This window comes from Schistocerca nitens, chromosome 9 (genome assembly GCF_023898315.1).
Source record: "Schistocerca nitens isolate TAMUIC-IGC-003100 chromosome 9, iqSchNite1.1, whole genome shotgun sequence".
Lineage (NCBI taxonomy): Eukaryota > Metazoa > Arthropoda > Insecta > Orthoptera > Acrididae > Schistocerca > Schistocerca nitens.
Window position 1 is genome coordinate 19,962,404 of NC_064622.1, and position 20,391 is coordinate 19,982,794.

At 39.6% G+C, this 20,391-nt stretch overlaps 1 protein-coding gene across 3 annotated transcripts in view; it reads left to right on the forward strand.

Moving 5' to 3' along the window:
- LOC126203958 (trichoplein keratin filament-binding protein) overlaps window positions 1–20,391 on the forward strand; it is an 801,925-nt gene that overhangs the window by 683,303 nt on the left and 98,231 nt on the right. For all 3 annotated transcript variants that reach the window (XM_049938356.1, XM_049938355.1, XM_049938354.1), the window contains one exon: window positions 13,284–13,510. In XM_049938356.1, the coding sequence (XP_049794313.1) occupies window positions 13,284–13,510 (227 nt within the window). The remainder of the gene's footprint in view (window positions 1–13,283; window positions 13,511–20,391) is intronic.

Below are 20,391 nucleotides of genomic sequence, written 5' to 3' on the forward strand. Positions count from 1 at the left end.
TTATGTACAGAAGAAACAGAAGGCGTCCCATTACTGATCCTTGGGGTACACCACATTTAATTTGTTTATAGTCCGATAAGTGATTAGATACAGTTTTTAGTTCAATATTTGTGTGCTTGATGCTCACTGCCTGCTTACGATTAGTCAGGAAGGAACTGATCCACTTGTTGGACAGACCTCGAATACCATATCTTTCAAGCTTTGATAGCAGAATTTTATGGTCCACCATGTCAAAAGCTTTTGACAAGTCAATTTCATTTCATTTTCATTATTACATCTTCTATGTCACCTTGTTTCTTGATCCTCTCTTTCTTGGGATCTCAATGTGCTCCCAGTGTGCTCTCAGTGTGCTCCCTGCCGCCGTTGGATAAGCAGCTGCAGCAGCAAGTCGTATACTCCCAGCTCACTCATTTGTTACATAGTTTAATTCTTAATTTCTTTGAGTGTTTTTGGTACTTGCATTATTTGATACATAAATTTCGGGCGTATTATAGTATTTGAGAGTTGTAGCATCGCGTTTTAGTACCTGAATAGTGTAAATTCGCGTAGTCGTTTGTCTTTTGTTTTTGTTTTGAACGGCCAGTGTCGGTTGGTCACAGTCAGTGTACTCCCTGCCGCCGTTGGATAAGCAGCTGCAGCAGCAAGTCGTATACTCCTAGCTCACTCATTTGTTACATAGTTTAATTCTTAATTTCTTTGAGTGTTTTTGGTACTTGCATTGTTTGATACATAAATTTCGGGCGTATTATAATATTTGAGAGTTGTAGCATCGCGTTTTCGTACCTGAATAGTGTAAAATCGCGTAGTCTCCTTCCGCCGCCGAGCAGTGTGTCAGCAGTGCGCAAGTAGCAGCATTACTGCATTTACTAGGCAATCTTGTATATTAATAACCGTTTAAATTTTGTCGATTTGTTTGCGCTCTCTGTAGTTCAGACGTTCTTTGCACAACAGTTTTTAGCATGGATAGGGACTGCAACTGCTGTGTTCGGATGCAGGCTGAGTTGGCATCCCTTCATCCCTTCGCTCCCAGCTTCAGGCAGTGTTGGCTTCGGTCACACAGCTTGAGGCTGTTGCCAATGGGGCATCACTGTGGGGGTCCGGATGGGGGTTTGTCGGGGACGGCCAGCTCGTCCCACGCATCCCCCGATCGGACTAAGACTGTGGTTGCCTGGGATACTGCCTGCATTGAGGCTGATCCCTCACCTGTGGTAGAGTGGGAGGTCGTCTCAAGGTGTGGCAGGGGGCGAAAGACATTCTGGAGGGCTGAACGGAAGGCCTCTCCAGTTTGTCTGACGAACCGGTTTCAGGTTCTGTCTCAGGCTGATACTGATCTTCGGCCTGACATGGCTGCTTGTCCTGTTCCAGAGGTTGCCCCTCAGTCTGCAAGATCCGGGCGGTCGCAGAGGGTGGGCTTACTGGTAGTTGGGAGCTCCAACGTCAGGCGCGTAATGGGGCCCCTTAGGGAAATGGCAGCAAGAGAGGGGAAGAAAACCAATGTGCACTCCGTGTGCATACCGGGGGGAGTCATTCCAGATGTGGAAAGGGTCCTTCCGGATGCCATGAAGGGTACAGGGTGCACCCATCTGCAGGTGGTCGCTCATGTCGGCACCAATGATGTGTGTCGCTATGGATCGGAGGAAATCCTCTCTGGCTTCCGGCGGCTATCTGATTTGGTGAAGACTGCCAGTCTCGCTAGCGGGATGAAAGCAGAGCTCACCATCTGCAGCATCGTCGACAGGACTGATTGCGGACCTTTGATACAGAGCCGAGTGGAGGGTCTGAATCAGAGGCTGAGACGGTTCTGCGACAATGTGGGCTGCAGATTCCTCGACTTGCGCCATAGGGTGGTGGGGTTTCGGGTTCCGCTGGATAGGTCAGGAGTCCACTACACGCAGCAAGCGGCTACACGGGTAGCAGGGGTTGTGTGGCGTGGACTGGGCGGTTTTTTAGGTTAGATGGCCTCGGGCAGGTACAGAAAGGGCAACAGCCTCAAAGGGTGCGGAGCAAAGTCAGGACATGCGGGGACCAAGCAGCAATCGGTATTGTAATTGTAAACTGTCGAAGCTGCGTTGGTAAAGTACCGGAACTTCAAGCGCTGATAGAAAGCACCGAAGCTGAAATCGTTATAGGTACAGAGAGCTGGCTTAAGCCAGAGATAAATTCTGCCGAAATTTTTACAAAGGTACAGACGGTGTTTAGGAAGGATAGATTGCATGCAACCGGTGGTGGAGTGTTCGTCGCTGTTAGTAGTAGTTTATCCTGTAGTGAAGTAGAAGTGGATAGTTCCTGTGAATTATTATGGGTGGAGGTTACACTCAACAACCGAGCTAGGTTAATAATTGGCTCCTTTTACCGACCTCCCGACTCAGCAGCATTAGTGGCAGAACAACTGAGAGAAAATTTGGAATACATTTCACATAAATTTCCTCAGCATGTTATAGTCTTAGGTGGAGATTTCAATTTACCAGATATAGACTGGGACACTCAGATGTTTAGGACGGGTGGTAGGGACAGAGCATCGAGTGACATTATACTGAGTGCACTATCCGAAAATTACCTCGAGCAATTAAACAGAGAACCGACTCGTGGAGATAACATCTTGGACCTACTGATAACAAACAGACCCGAACTTTTCGACTCTGTAAGTGCAGAACAGGGAATCAGTGATCATAAGGCCGTTGTAGCATCCCTGAATATGGAAGTTAATAGGAATATAAAAAAAGGGAGGAAGGTTTATCTGTTTAGCAAGAGTAATAGAAGGCAGATTTCAGACTACCTATCAGATCAAAACGAAAATTTCTGTTCCGACACTGACAATGTTGAGTGTTTATGGAAAAAGTTCAAGGCAATCGTAAAATGCGTTTTAGACAGGTACGTGCCGAATAAAACTGTGAGGGACGGGAAAAACCCACCGTGGTACAACAACAAAGTTAGGAAACTACTGCGAAAGCAAAGAGAGCTTCACTCCAAGTTTAAACGCAGCCAAAACCTCTCAGACAAACAGAAGCTAAGCTATGTCAAAGTTAGCGTAAGGAGGGCTATGCGAGAAGCGTTCAGTGAATTCGAAAGTAAAATTCTATGTACAGACTTGACAGAAAACCCTAGGAAGTTCTGGTCTTACGTTAAATCAGTAAGTGGCTCGAAACAGCATATCCAGACACTCCGGGATGATGATGGCATTGAAACAGAGGATGACACGCGTAAAGCTGAAATACTAAACACCTTTTTCCAAAGCTGTTTCACAGAGGAAGACCGCACTGCAGTTCCTTCTCTAAATCCTCGCACAAACGAAAAAATGGCTGACATCGAAATAAGTGTCCAAGGAATAGAAAAGCAACTGGAATCACTCAACAGAGGAAAGTCCACCAGACCTGACGGGATACCAATTCGATTCTACACAGAGTACGCGAAAGAACTTGCCCCCCTTCTAACAGCCGTGTACCGCAAGTCTCTAGAGGAACGGAGGGTTCCAAATGATTGGAAAAGAGCACAGGTAGTCCCAGTCTTCAAGAAGGGTCGTCGAGCAGATGTGCAAAACTATAGACCTATATCTCTGACGTCGATCTGTTGTAGAATTTTAGAACATGTTTTTTGCTCGAGTATCATGTCGTTTTTGGAAACCCAGAATCTACTATGTAGGAATCAACATGGATTCCGGAAACAGCGATTGTGTGAGACCCAACTCGCGTTATTTGTTCATGAGACCCAGAAAATATTAGATACAGGCTCCCAGGTAGATGCTATTTTTCTTGACTTCCGGAAGGCGTTCGATACAATTCCACACTGTCGCCTGATAAACAAAGTAAGAGCCTACGGAATATCAGACCAGCTGTGTGGCTGGATTGAAGAGTTTTTAGCAAACAGAACACAGCATGTTGTTATCAATGGAGAGACGTCTACAGACGTTAAGGTAACCTCTGGCGTGCCACAGGGGAGTGTTATGGGACCATTGCTTTTCACAATATATATAAATGACCTAGTAGATAGTGTCGGAAGTTCCATGCGGCTTTTCACGGATGATGCTGTAGTATACAGAGAAGTTGCAGCATTAGAAAATTGTAGCGAAATGCAGGAAGATCTGCAGCGGATAGGCACTTGGTGCAGGGAGTGGCAACTGTCCCTTAACATAGACAAATGTAATGTATTGCGAATACATAGAAAGAAGGATCCTTTATTGTATGATTATATGATAGCGCAACAAACACTGGTAGCAGTTACTTCTGTAAAATATCTGGGAGTAAGCGTGCGGAACGATTTGAAGTGGAATGACCATATAAAATTAATTGTTGGTAAGGCGGGTACCAGGTTGAGATTCATTGGGAGAGTGCTTAGAAAATGTAGTCCATCAACAAAGGAGGTGGCTTACAAAACACTCGTTCGACCTATACTTGAGTATTGCTCATCAGTGTGGGATCCGTACCAGATCGGGTTGACGGAGGAGATAGAGAAGATCCAAAGAAGAGCGGCGCGTTTCGTCACAGGGTTATTTGGTAACCGTGATAGCGTTACGGAGATGTTTAATAAACTCAAGTGGCAGACTCTGCAAGAGAGGCGCTCTGCATCGCGGTGTAGCTTGCTCGCCAGGTTTCGAGAGGGTGCGTTTCTGGATGAGGTATCGAGTATATTGCTTCCCCCTACTTATACCTCCCAAGGAGATCACGAATGTAAAATTAGAGAGATTAGAGCGCGCACGGAGGCTTTCAGACAGTCGTTCTTCCCGCGAACCATACGCGACTGGAACAGGAAAGGGAGGTAATGACAGTGGCACGTAAGGTGCCCTCCGCCACACACCGTTGGGTGGCTTGCGGAGTATGAATGTAGATGTAGAATATGAATCTCTCTGTCACTCGCTGAACAACTCTCAGGTTTGTAATTGTTTTTAGATTACGAATCGTGTTTCACTTCTAACATGAGATGTGATAATACACACAATTTGTGAATTTTCATTTTTGAAAATTTGCTTTTCAAAATCTCATTTAGTTTACAAAAACAAGTCCCTACCTTATCTGCTCTTTTATTTATAACCTTTCCTGTCTCTACAGTCCGTGTTTTCAACCACCAAAAGTACGACGACTCATCAACTGGTACTGCGAAGTAATTTTTATCTTATATTATTTGTTTTCATCGTGGTACTTACACATGATGTTAGTTTTATTATAACTGATTTTCAAGCCTGCTTTCAAACTGACTCTGTCAGGTTTATTCCTATGTTGCAGCAGCTTATCTGCACTAACAGCAAACAGTGCAACTTCTTAACAAAATAAAGGTGATTCAGATATATTTTATTAGCACACATTCAGTCATGGTTTGCTCAGTGTAAGAATATAAAAAGTTGCTCTGAGACTTCAGAAAATAGTTTCTAGTGTCATTAGAATATCCATGTCAGTCTCCTCTTTGCAAGTGCTGAATTTCTCATTATCCTAATTAAGTGTTATGGAAGCCTTAGCATTAATGTACATATTCTTCAGTATTCTAAGACTGTGCCTTGTTTTTCAAGCACTGTTAGTACAATTCTGTTTAACTGACTCCAAAGATTTTTCTGAATCTGTGAATCCCAGAAAAAGTAGTTATTCATCTCTTTCACCTATTTTATCATTTCATGCTTGACTTGTGAGTAGTCCAATGTGCTATATCCATTTCTAAACCCAACTTATTTGTTTGCTTCATTAAAATTCAATGTTTCTGTTGTATTGCTTTACCTTCAGCTTTTACCATTTCTAATGATATTGTACCATCCTCTCATACTTTTCGTTTGTTCTTACTGTGAAATACTTTATACCCACGTCCTGTATTGCTTCTCTGATGTTATTATTTTCATGATCAGTTATCTGTTTGTGACTTACCTCTCAAACCATGCTAACATTTAAATAAGTCACCATGGAATGCTTGTGCAATTTTGTGTTTATTGTTAGTTACTATGCCATTTGTCATCTTAACTGATGAATTTTTTTTTTTTTTTTTTTGTCAAACATAGGTTTGAGTTTTGTATTCTTCATGTCATTCTTTTAAATAAATTTTTTGTCATATTACTATGGTATTTTCTCACATTTTCTCGGGGAAATTTTCAAATTGTATTTTTAATTTTGCGTATTATATCATGTTTCTGTTCTTTGTGCTTGACGCTCTGCCATTTTTTTCTAGTTTCCTCATCCCATTTGATATTTTCTTTTGCTTTCATCACATGTGCAGAACCCTTTGCTTTCTGCAAGTTAAGTAGTTGACTTTATCATCTGTGCTTGTACAGTTTTCACTTTTCTAATATGCTCCTGTACAGTCTTCACTTTTCTATTATGTGAAACACGTTTCTTATTTTAATATGATATATTTCCTTTTTAAAAATATGATCCTGGATAGTATACAGCTACTGTATTTCTGGTGTTAACAGATGAACTGGATGAAGGATTAAATGGTGTGGATCAGAAAATAAAGGTGATAGTGTAGAGATAGAGGAGGGGCTGACTGAGGGCTGGTAAGGAAAGACATCAAGGAAACAAAATAGGAATGTGGCATCAGTGGTTTATTGTGGTGCAGGAAGGGAAGTTGCATGGTGGACATGATTAGGTGGAAGGATGGATTGAGGGGAAGAGATTGAAAAAAACGATGACTACAATTACAGAAAGTTAGAGTGTAAATTAGTGGGCTGAAGTTAGGAGGAGGCCATGAAGTCAGGGATGGAGGCGAGTACGAAACGGGCAAGTGGATGTGGAGGCCAAGAGGTCTGCGGGAGCAAAGCATGTGTTATAAGGACAGTTCTCATTTACATAATTCGGAGAATCTGCTACTGGGAGAGGATCAACACGGCACAAGTTGTGAGGCAACCATATAAAGTTGAGCATTGTGTTCTGCCCCTGGGTAGTTGCCCATGCCCTTGGTCGCAGTTGGCAGTGGCCTTAATTTGGGTAGCAACTGATTGGTGGTCAGGCCTACATAAAAGTATGTGCAAAAGGTAAAACAGAGTTGGTATATGAAATGATTGCTTACACATATGTCCCTTCCTCTTATATGGTATATGACTGTGATGGGACTGGATGAGGGTGTGAAAAAGACTTGTTCTGCACTGGGGTATTCTGTGAAGGAGATGGGAATATATATGACATATGTATGGACAGAATGTTTTGTAGACTGCATTGGCAGCATAGCAGTACTTTGAGAGAGACTGAAAGGATTGTGGGTAAGAAGTACCTAATTTTTGAGCATGATGGCATCTAGGCAAAGCCCTGGCAAATGATGTGTTTAAATTGTTCCGTCCGGTGTGATACTGAGTAATGAGGATGAAGGTGGGCAAGTTGAAGAGGAATGAGGACAGGGTGTCATGTCCCTGGCTCCAAATTGTGCAGTTATCACCAATGCAGTTGAACTAGCCAGGAATTCAGGATCTGAGTACTCTTGGTAGAGCACTTGCCTGTGAAAGGTAAAGGTGTTGATGTCAAGTCTTGGTCTGGCACGCAGTTTTAATCTGCCGGGAAGTTTCATATCAGCACACTCTCTGCTGCAGAGTGAAAATTTCATTCCGGAAACATCCCCTAGGCTGTGGCTTAGCCATGTCTCTGCAATATCCTTTCTTCCAGGAGTGCTAGTCCTGCAAGTTTTGCAGGAGAAGGTATCTAAAAGCACTCCTGTATTAGAATTCAACATTGTGACAAAATTTCAACACAGTCGGTCAAGAACTTTTGGAGATTAACAATTTTGAACAAACTGACATTTACATTTTTTATAACGTTTCCCTTTTATTAAATACATATTACATATATGCAAGATGGAATTCCAGTAAGAATATAAAAACATGTGAGTGTTTTAATGCAATTTGTGTCAAAAGTTCAAAGCTATTGGTCAAGAACTTTCAGAGATACATGCTTTTTAATGAACAAACATTTACATTTTTATTTACATAGATGTTTAGTTGTAAAACATATGAAGAGTAGATATTGTCTGTGTAGATTAATTTTATTTTTTAAACATTCTTTATTTTACAAAACTTCTTTGAAAACAGCAGTTATAATCTGATCATCATTTACTTCTTGGCTGTATGTTTCTTTAGCACAAACATAAATATCACTGAGTTTGCAAACTCGTAAAAAAGCCACATATAACTGTCCCTGTGAGAAAGCAGGTTCTGGTAAATACAATTCTGCCCTCTGAAGTGTTTGACTGTTGGCTTTATTAGTGTTTATAACTAAGGCCAGTTTTATTGGGGATTGTTCCCTTACATTTGGAAAGGCGTGGTTGTATCAGAAGGCATTTGCAGGGTATGAGCACAGTTTTATCAGAGTTAATGAATTTAACAGTGATGCTGTACTTACTCACATAAGTGAGTTACCACTAATCTCACACCATTAATGAATCCCTGATTAGCATTAAGACTTTTAATTAATTGAATAATATCATTTTTCTTTGAAAACAACTGATGTGGTAAATCAGGCAGATTTAAAAGTTCAAGAAATCTATGGAATGTTCTTTTATTTCTTCAATTTGGATAGAATCATAACTTGAGTAACCCTTTGCCTTTCCAGGTAAATAACATATTAATTGAGTGTTGTACTTGCAATCATGAACCATGGATCTTGCCGTTGGTGGGGAGGCTTGCATGCCTCAAAGATACAGATAGCCGTACCATAGGTGCAACCACAATGGAGGGGTATCTGTTGAGAGGCCAGACAAACGTGTGGTTTCTGAAGAGGGGCAGCATCCTTTTCGGTAGTTGCAGGGGCAACAGTCTGAATGATTGACTGATCTGGCCCTGTAACATTAACCAAAACGGCCTTGCTGTGCTGGTACTGCGAACGGCTGAAAGCAAGGGGAAACTACAGCCGTAATTTTTCCCGAGGACATGCAGCTCTACTGTATGATTAAATGATGATGGCGTCCTCTTGGGTAAAATATTCCGGAGGTAAAATAGTCCCCCATTCGGATCTCCGGGCGGGGACTACTCAAGAGGATGTCATCATCAGGAGAAATAAAACTGGCATTCTACGGATCGGAGTGTGGAATGTCAGATCCCTTAATCGGGCAGGTAAGTTAGAAAATTTTAAAAGGGAAATGGATAGGTTAAAGTTAGATATAGTGGGAATTAGTGAAGTTCGGTGGCAGGAGGAACAAGACTTTTGGTCAGGTGAATACAGGGTTATAAATACAAAATCAAATAGGGGTAATGCAGGAGTAGGTTTAATAATGAAAGAAAAAATAGGAGTGCGGGTAAGCTACTACAAACAGCATAGTGAACACATTATTGTGGCCAAGATAGACACAAAGCCCACGCCTACTACAGTAGTACAAGTTTATATGCCAACTAGCTCTGCAGATGATGAAGAAGTCGATGAAATGTATGATGAGATAAAAGAAATTATTCAGGTAGTGAAGGGAGACGAAAATTTAATAGTCATAGGTGACTGGAATTCGAGAGTAGGAAAAGGAAGAGAAGGAAATGTAGTAGGTGAATACGGATAGGGGATAAGAAATGAAAGAGGAAGCCGCCTGGTAGAATTTTGCACAGAGCACAACTTAATCATAGCTAACACTTGGTTCAAGAATCACGAAAGAAGGTTGTACATGGGAGAACACTGGAGATACTAGAAGGTTTCAGATAGATTTTATAATGATAAGACAGAGATTTAGGAACCAGGTTTTAAATTGTAGACATTTCCAGGGGCAGATGTGGACTCTGACCACAATCTATTGGTTATGAACTGTAGATCAAAACTGAAGAAACTGCAAATAGGTGGGAATTTAAGGAGATGGGACCTGGATAAAATGAAGGAACCAGAGGTTGTACAGAGTTTCAGGGAGAGCATAAGGGAACAATTGACAGGAATGGGGGAAAGAAATACAGTAGAAGAAGAATGGGTAGCTTTGAGGAATGAAGTAGTGAAGGCAGCAGAGGATCAAGTAGGTAAAAAGACGAGGGCTAGTAGAAATGCTTGGGTAACAGAAGAGATACTGAATTTAATTGATGAAAGGAGAAAATACAAAAATGCAGTAAGTGAATCAGGTAAAAAGGAATACAAACATCTCAAAAATGAGATCGACAGGAAGTGCAAAATGGCTAAGCAGGGATGGCTAGAGGACAAATGTAAGGATGTAGAGGCTTATCTCGTGAGGGGTAAGATAGATACTGCCTACAGGAAAATTAAAGAGACCTTTGGAGAAAAGAGAACCACTTTCATGAATATCAAGAGCTCAGATGGAAACCCAGTACTAAGCAAAGAAGGGAAAACAGAAAGGCGGAGTTAGTATATAGAGGGTCTATACAGGGGCGATGTTCTTGAGGACAGTATTATGGAAATGGAAGAAGAGGTAGATGAAGATGAAATGGGAGATATGATACTGCGTGAAGAGTTTGACAGAGCACTGAAAGACCTAAGTCGAAACAAGGCCCCGGGAGTAGGCAACATTCCATTGGAACTACTGACAGCCTTGGGAGAGCCAGTCCTGACAAAACTCTACCATCTGGTGAGCAAGATGCATGAGACAGGCGAAATTCCCTCAGACTTCAAGAAGAATATAATAATTCCAATCCCAAAGAAAGCAGGTGTTGACAGATGTGAAAATTACTGAACTATCAGTTTAATAAGTCACAACTGCAAAATACTAACGCGAATTCTTTACAGACGAATGGAAAAACTGGTAGAAGCTGACCTCTGGGAAGATCAGTTTGGATTCCGTAGAAATATTGGAACACATGAGGCAATACTGACCCTACGACGTATCTTAGAAGAAAGATTAAGGAAAGGCAAACCTACGTTTCTAGCATTTGTAGACTTAGAGAAAGCTTTTGACAATGTTGACTGGAATACTCTCTTTCAAATTCTGAAGGTACAGGGAGCCAAAGGCTATTTACAATTTGTACAGAAAGCAGATGGCAGTTATAAGAGTCGAGGGGCATGAAAGGGAAGCAGTGTTTGGGAATGGAGTGAGACAGGGTTGTAGCCTGTCCCTGATGTTATTCAATCTGTAAATTAAGCAAGCAGTAAAGTAATCGAAAGAAAAGTTCGGAGTAGGTGTTAAAATCCATGGAGAATAAATAAAAACTTTGAGGTTCGCCGATGACATTGTAATTCTGTCAGAGACAGCAAAGGACTTGGAAGAGCAGTTGAACGGAATGGACAGTGTCTTGAAAGGAGGGTATAAGATGAACATCAACAAAAGCAAACCGAGCGAGGTGGCGCAGTGGTTAGACACTGGACTCGCATTCGGGAGGACGACGGTTCAATCCCGCGTCCGGCCATCCTGATTTAGGTTTTCCGTGATTTCCCTAAATCACTCCAGGCAAATGCCGGGATGGTTCCTCTGAAAGGGCACGGCCGAATTCCTTCCCCATCCTTCCCTAATCCGATGAGACCGATGACCTCGCTGTCTGGTCTCCTTCCCCGAAACCAACCAACCAACCAACCAACAAAAGCAAAACGAGGATAATGGAATGTAGTCAAATTAAATCTGGTGATGCTGGGGGAATTAGATTAGGAAATGAGACACTTAAAGTAGTAAATGAGTTTGCTATTTGGGGAGCAAAATAACTGATGATGGTCGAAGTAGAGAGGATATAAAATGTAGACTGGCAATGGCAAGGAAAGCATTTCTGAAGAAGAGAAATTTGTTAACATTGAGTATTGGTTTAAGTGTCAGGAAGTCGTTTCTGAAAGTATTTGTATGGAGTGTAGCCATGTATGGAAGTGAAACATGGACGATAACCAGCTTGGACAAGAAGAGAATAGAAGCTTTCGAAATGTGGTGTTACAGAAGAATGTTGAAGATTACATGGGTAGATCACATAACTAGTGAGGAGGTATTGAATAGAATTGGGGAGAAGAGGAGTTTGTGGCACAACTTGAGTAGAAGAAGGGACTGGTTGGTAGAACATGTTCTGAGACATCAAGGGATCACCAATTTGGTACTGGAGGGCAGCGTGGAGGGTAAAAATCGTAGAGGGAGACTAAGAGATGAATACACTAAGCAGATTCAGAAGGTTGTAGACTTCAGTAGGTACTGGGAGATGAAGAAGCTTGCACAGGATAGAGTAGCACGGAGAGCTGCATCAAACCAATCTCAGGACTGAAGACCACAACAACAACAACAACTTGCAATCATTTATTGGACATGCAAGCACCTCTAAATGGAATTGAGAAACATTTTGGTCATTGATTACTGTGACATTGAATGTAGTGGTAGTAAAATTGTCATAACTACAATATAATGTTTAGGAGTTTTGATTGCTTCAGTGAAGTAACCAGTTTGATTTTGTAAAACGCCATTACCACATGTAAGTAACCATTCAGTGAAAATGGGATCATCATTTGCCCTCATATTTTGAGCTAACTTTGGAATTTTAACATGAGGCAATAAGGGTGACTGTTTAACTGTTGTTTTAACAATGGCTGTTGTACTGGCTTGTCGAATGAATTGTAATACGTTACGGAAATCTCTACCAAACAGAATCATTTTGCCTCCATAAGCGAGATTATTATTCGTGAGGTTCCTTAATGTCAATCGACAGTGCATAGCGCAGGTTTGGGAACCACTAAAATCTCATCCCAGAAGATGTGGTCAGAGTCACAGATAAGTTTTACATCCTTTGTGTGAGTGTGAATCGATGAGAGTGCTGTGTTCAAGATGAGTAGCTTCTAAATCACGTGTGACATGTGTCCCCCAGGTAAGAGATGGGCAGCAAAAAACCTTGTTTTCATCTTGTCAAATGTGACACAAAGTTTTGTAGACAAATGTTTTGCCGGTGTGTCCTGTCCATCAGTGAAGGAACTGTTAGAAATTTTATTTCTTATTGAATGTAGGACTTGTTCATGTGTTGCCTTTTGTCCTACATTTACCTTTTGGTAAGCTGTCTTGCCGTTTGTATGTTCTTGTATGCTTCTGTTGTGTGTTGTGTGACATTCACAACAGGGGTCACCAGGTTGAATTGTTGGCATGATTTGCCATGATATGTAAAAACATTCTCCTATTCTAGCAGAGCGAGGTTGTAGGCGTCAGGTAGCACATACTGTCTCTGAAAATCTTCTGAAAGTGCGTCCTGAAATGTTGTCCACAACTTAGGGATATTGACAGAAAGAAAATTAATGATAACAGAATATACAGATGATGGTGAAGAGCCATGATGTTTTCAAAATAATGTTTTTGACAAAAACAATAACTTTTAAACAATGTGTGTATTTTTCATCATTAGTGGTGAAAGAAGTATTGAAAATGATGGATCAGTCATTAATTTTGGTTACGTAAAAAAAATAATGTTGAGAAATAACATAGATTATTCTCAGTACATAATTGTAATATATTTGTAGTGGGAACGGCAGAAGCAGCAGCAGTTGGTTCAACGGGCATGGGTGGATCAGGTCAAGGAGCAGCAAGAGCTAAGAGCAAAGAGAGAGCAGGAAGAAATGGAAGCATTGCGTGAGCGAGAGGCTAAGCTTTTGGAAGAACAACGTAAGCAGGAGGAGCTGAAGGAGCTGAAGAGAAAGAAGGCTGAGTTGCTACAGCAGCAGCTGATGGAGCAGGTTGCTGTAATAAAGTAAGAAACATTATTTAATGTAAGCGGACAAATAAAATAACTGTTCACCAGGTGGCTGCAGGAGAACACACACATAAAAGGAGGTTATACTCGTGCAAGCTTTAGGAGCCAGTGGCTCCTACTTCTGGCAGAAGGGTTGAAGGGGAAGGAAGAGGGGTAAATAAAAGGACTGGAGAGGTTTAGGAAAAGGGGGAGATTTCGGAAAAGTCACCCAGAACTGCAGGTCAGGGAGACTTATCAGATGGGATGAGAGGAAAAGAGGCTTTCCTTCTCATCCCGTTCAGTAAGCCGCCCCTGATCCGCAGTTCTGTGTGACTTTTTCTGAAATCTGCACCTTTCCTTCACCCCTTTCCCTCCCCTTCAACCCTTCTGCCGGAAGGAGGAGCAATTGACTCTGAAAGCTTGCATAAGTATAACCTTCTTTGATGTGTGTGTTCTCCTGCCCCACTTAGTGAGTAGTTTTTTTTAAATCTGTCCAATTACATTATATTGTCGTAAATTGGTTATTTTCATTGTTATAAGAAACATTATGTGTGGCATATGTTGCTGATCGTTATTGAAGCATTAATAAATACTGCCTACAGAGTATCTGCTGTTGTGACAAATATGTTACTAGTAGGCATTCTTTCTGTAAGGAATGCCCCCTTTTCCTGTGCTAGTCTACTTTTGATGTCTTCCTTGCTTTATCCATGACTTATTTTTTGCTTTGAAGGTAACATAATTCCTTAATTGTTCTATTTCGTGGTCCCAAATTTTGATGGTAAATTTTTCACTAATCATTACTTTTTTCAGTTTCTGTATCAATAGACTGTCTTTCCATTCAGTGTCCTCACTTTCGTCATAAGAGGATGGTAGTGTCATCAGCAAATCCTATCATTGATGTCCTTTTTGCATGAATGTTAATCCTACTCTTGAACCATTATTTTATTTCCAGCATTGCTTCTTTGATGTACAGATTGAGCAGTAGGAGAGGAAGACTATCCTTATCTTACATTCTGTTTAATATGAGCAATTTTTCTCAATCTTCCATCCTTACTATTGCTTGTTGGTTCAAATATGTATGGTATATTACCTGTCATTTCCTGTACTTTCACCAATTTTTCTGTGAATTCCAAACATCTTGCATTAATTTACATCGTCAAATATTTTTTCTTGGTTGATAGATCCTATAAATGTGTCCTGAGTTTTCTTAAGTCTTGTTTCCATTGTCAAGCACAACATCAGAACTGCATGTGGTGCCTTCACTTACACTAAAGCCATTCTGATCATCATGTAACAGATTCTCAGATATTTTCTCCATTCTTTTTGTCAGCAGTTCAGTTGCATGAACTGTTAAGCTGACTGAGAAATATTTTTTACACTTATCTGCCCTTGCTATCTTCAGGATGGTATGGATGATATTTTTCTGGAAGTCCAATTGGATGTCTCTAGACTCGTGGGATATAATAGTTCTTTCATTGTTTTGTAAGCATGTTATTGGAAATTAACTTACACATGTCCTTCAGAAGTCAATATAAAAACACTTGCTGCCAACACATTTTATTGCACGATCTCCTCCATTACTGTGCACAGTATATGTAAAAGTGACAGTGGTACCTTCCAGAAAATCTGTTAATTACTTTTATGAAAAACCATATGTCTGCTTGTGTGTGTGTGTGTGTGTGTGTGTGTGTGTGTGTGTGTGTGTGTGCGTGTGCGAGTGTATACCTGTCCCTTTTTCCCCCTAGGGTCAGTCTTTCCACTCCCGGGATTGGAATGACTCCTTACCCTCTCCCTTAAAACCCACATCCTTTCGTCTTTCCCTCTCCTTCCCTCTTTCCTGATGAAGCAACCATGGGTTGTGAAAGCTTGAAATTTGTGTGTGTGTTTGTGTGTGTTTTATTGTGTCTATCTACCAGCACTTTCTCGTTTGGTATGTCACAGCATCTTTGTTTTTTAATACATACATACTCTGTAAGCCATGGCAGAGTGTACCTTGTACTGCTGCTAATCATTCCCTTTTCTTTTCCACTGATAGGTGGAGTGAGGGAAAATGACTTTGTCTATAGCTCCTGACAAGTCCATCATATGAAATTAAAACTAAGGGCCATAAAGGATGCTCCAAGACTAATGTAGATGAGTGACAATTAAAGCAGAGATCTGGATTTCTGTATAATATCTGTTAAAGACTTCAGCAGCTTTGCAAAGCAATAATTACATCTATTTCTGTTCTCTGCAAACCACTGTGAAGGGCATGGCAAGAGCATTCCACACCACAACACACATTATGCTTCCTTCTTAATGAGAAGTCATTTCTGTATACAAGAAAAAAATAATTGCTAAAATTGAGGCCTATGGAACACCTTAACTTATTTATTTATTTATTTTCTGTCCATATAACAAAAAGTTTTCGGACATTGTCAGGAAAATTTAGATTACATTACACATATACAGTAAAATATTTACATTCTTTCATAACAACATAGGGATCGGACACATGTCTGTACACATTATTTTTCAAAAGGGCACTACAAGTAGATTCCTCTATAGTGTAACACAATTTAGCTTATATTTATAATAGTACAGTACACATAATACAGTGTATAATTACATTCTTTCATACCACTGATAGATTGGAGACATTGTCTATATACACTGTTTTCCAAGATGGCACTACAATTTAAAGTCCTCTATAGAGTAACAACACTTCTCTATTAATAATTGCTTCAGTCTACTCTTTAGCATATTTAGATTTACTTTCTCGAGTTCACAGAGTAGTGCATTGTAGAAAATTGCTACCATTCTGTGTGGACTGTGGTCCATTGCCTTTTTATTGGTCACAATTCTATGAAAATTTTCCCTTCCCCGTGTATCATAGTTGTGTACATTTCTGTTTCTCATATTAAATTCAGGATTTTGTTTCACGAACATGGCTGTCTGCAGTATATAGATGGAGTACACCGTAAGAATTTTATATTTTCTAAAGATGTCTCTACAAGGCTCTCTCTTCTTTATCTTGGCTACCATTCTTACTGTCTTTTTTGTAATCTAAAAAGTCTATCTATATGAACTGCTGATGCCCCACCCCATATCTCAATACCATACTGAAGGTGCGGATGAACTAACCCAAAATATATTTGCTTAAAGTATCATGGTCCAAGAAGGCTGAGACCCGTTTCAGTACACACACATTTCTACTGATTTTCTTGCAAATATTATCTACATGTTCTTTCCATGATAAGTGTTCGTCAACAATGATGCCCAAAAATTTATGTGAATTTGCATGTGCAAGACCCAATGGGGATGTAAATACTGTATCAGTTATGAAGCATTATAACAGTGGATGAACTTCATTATTACCATTTTGTCTTTATTTACAAGAAGCTTGTTTGCTGTAAGGTATGCGGACAGAGTATTGAAACTGACCTCGGTACTTTTAGCTGCAGACTGCATATCACTGCCACAGCTGATGAAGGATATGTCATCAGCATAGCTTACAACCATGCAATTTTGGGGTTCATATAAGTTATTTACATATACAAGGAACGGAAAAGGCCCTAGTATGCTTCCTTGAGGCACATCACATTGAAGTGTCCTGAAGTTTGATTTGGTTGTTTGGAGCTGCTCATTATTTAGATAAGTTAGCTTTACACACTGTTTCTTGTCTTTCAAATAGGAGGTAAGTAGTTTCGAGGCTAGTCCTCTCAACCTGTACTCTTCTAGCTTACACAGAAGAATGGTATGATTCACAGTATCAAAGGCTTTACTCATATCTAGGAAAGTGCCTATTATCTTGTCACTTTTGTCCAGCTTTTTTAATATTTCATGTATAAAAGATGCTACTGCTGTTGTAGTAGGTCTCCCTTTTCTAAATCCATGTTGTAGGTTGTTTAACAGATTGTGTTTGGTGAAATATGATTCAACTTGATTTAGTATTACTCTCTCTAACAATTTGCCTATTTATGAGGTTAATGATATTGGCCTGTAGTTTATAGTGTCAGTTTTTAATCCCTTTTCAGTAATTTTCGAAAGGTCAGGGAATACTCCATTTCTGAGGGAGGTACTTATCAAGTGAGTCAGGGGTTTCACTAATTCATCCCTGCATTCCTTTAGCAGTTTAGGTGAAATGTCATCCCAGCTACAAGACATTTTTGGTCGAAATGCTGATATGATTGCTAGGACGTCCCTCTCAGTAATGCCGAGGATGTAAAAGGACTGGCCAGATTTTCCAAGACTAAAATTTTGTGGCTTGACATGAACTTCATTTGTACCAACTGTACTGAACTTTTGTATAAATTTCTCACACACTTCTTTTGGGTCACTTATTTCTTCACCATTTTCTTTTCATGTTATGTTGCTGTGTTCATAGGAAGTCTGGTTCCCACTTTTTTATGCATTATTTTCCAGGCAGTTTTACTGATACAGCTAGAGTTCATTATTTCAGAGGTATATTTCTGTTCTTTTAGGTTAGTCAAGGACTCTCTGTATGTTTTTCTGAGCAGTTTATATTTTGTTGAGAAATATTGTAGTTTAGTATCTCTAAAAAGTATATAGCAATCTTTCATTTTCTCCCTCAGTTCAATAATTTCAGAAGGGAGATTCTCAGCTTTATGGTTTACAGCTTTATTTACTTTTTTAACTAAAGGACAGGTTTCATTTAAAGTGTTACTGAATAACTTATAGAAATATTCCCATTTTTCATTCACTTCAGTTGCATTGTACACTGGTTCACATTTTTCATACCCTAGTGCCATCTTAAGTTTAGAATAATTAAATTTTCTTTTATATATAACTGTATCACTTTCAGTTACATCTATGTTCCCTGCTTATGCTGACGATACAACACTACTTACCACACATCAGAACATTTCAGATCTGAATAACCTAACAAAAGAAACACTAGATGAGGCCCTGGACTGGTTTGCAGCCAATAAGCTCCTATGCAACCCTGACAAAACTCAACAACTTTTAATGGAAACATCAAATGAAGTAGGCAATAAGTCGGTAAAACTCTTAGGTATTCACATTGACTCAAAACTGTATTGGGAGGAACATGTCAATCATGTATGTGAAAAAATATCTCGGGTGGCATACCTTCTCTTGAAAGTAAGGGAGGTAGTGAGCTTGGAGTGCCTCAGGGTGACATACTTTGGGCTATTCCAGTCACATATTTCATATGGTCTGATTATATGGGAGCACTCCCCTCACATCAAAAAGTATTGAAATTACAAAAAAAAGTCATACGTATAATGTGTAAAAGAGGTCATAGGGAGCACTGTTGTCCTCTTTTCTCCAGACTCAGAATACTTACAATTATAAATTTATACATCTATGTGTCTGTACTCTATATTAAAAATAATATTTCAGAATTTATTGCCAGAAAGGAAATACACGAACACAACACCAGGGCGAACGGTAATTTAGACTTACCGCGCCACAGATTAGCGAGAACACAAAGTTAACCCACTCAAAATGTTCAATAAACTGCCAATTCATGTTCAGTCTATGGATACAAATTCTTTTAAAATTAAGTGGTACAGCTGGCTGTCAGATCATCCATTCTATGACATTAAAGAATTCTTTGAGATGCCTGAGGAGAATATAAGCATTTAAAAGTTGTCTGTAGTTAAACATATTATTTTGTGCTGTGGTTAATTGTGTGTAATTACAAAGTTTATACTATAAACAATAAAATACCATATTATATTAGATTATAAGATAGCTTGTTGCGTTAGCTTTTAAAAGCTATCCTTTCTAATTTGGTACACTACCATGCTTCAAATGTATTTATAATGTATTGACAAAGTTTATTTTGTTATTCTGTATGTACTAGTACATCTTGTATGACAAAGCCAATATCATTGTAAAATGATCCATGGTGAATAAAATTCTTGAAAAAATCTTGAAAAATTACATCAGTTTCCACAGTAAGGGCTCTGTTATCACAAATGTAGTTTTCTAAGGTGTTTACATTTACTTTCTCTTTTCCTACATTTGTGAGAACATGGTCAATACATGTCTTCATATTTGCAATGGCTCTTCTAGGTTCAGAATTCATTTGTTTAAAGTTATAACACTGTAATACATCCATATAGCGCAAATAGTTAACACTATTGTTTAATGAGTCTATGTTGATGTCTCCAACAAGCAACAAGTGTTTTTTATACACTGCTGCCCCCTCCAGCAAGTCCTCTAAGCAATGTAGAAACTCTTTCTGTGTTACTTCCAGGTGACCTATACAGTGCTGCTATAATAAGGCTGTTGTTTCCGTACTTCAGGTTTACTGCTGCAACCTCAAATACCATTTCAGTACTCAGATCATCTATCCATTTAACTTTTTCACATTTTACATCATTTCTACTATAAATGCCTACCCCAACACTTTTGTGTGTCTTTCTGCAGTACAAGTTTATAAGTTTGTAATTTTTTAGCCTGTAACCATATGCTTCCTCTTCCTTGCATCCCAATTCACTCGCTAGGAAGAGGTGTGGCTTAGTTTCATTTAGGTAAACACTCAGCTGCTCTGTTTTATTAGTTACATACTGGACATTCTGATATGCAAGGGTTAATTTATTATGCTTTCCTCTAAAAAAACATCATTGTCTACTTTGTGACTGAGAATTCTGTTTAAATCATCGTTTTCTTTGATAATTTCCCATATTTTGTCACACAAGAAATTTTTGCCTTCAAAATTTAGGTGCATACTATGTCTGGTATGTAGGCTTCTTTTCAGTTTACGTATATTTAATATTTTACATTTGCCAAAACGAGCACACATTTGTTTCATTTTAATGTTTGTTTTTTGAATCAACTTATTTATACACGAATTGTACATGAGATCATACCTGTGAGGCAGCATTGTAATAATGGTGTTTTGTGATTTATTTGCTTCTAGGAAGTTT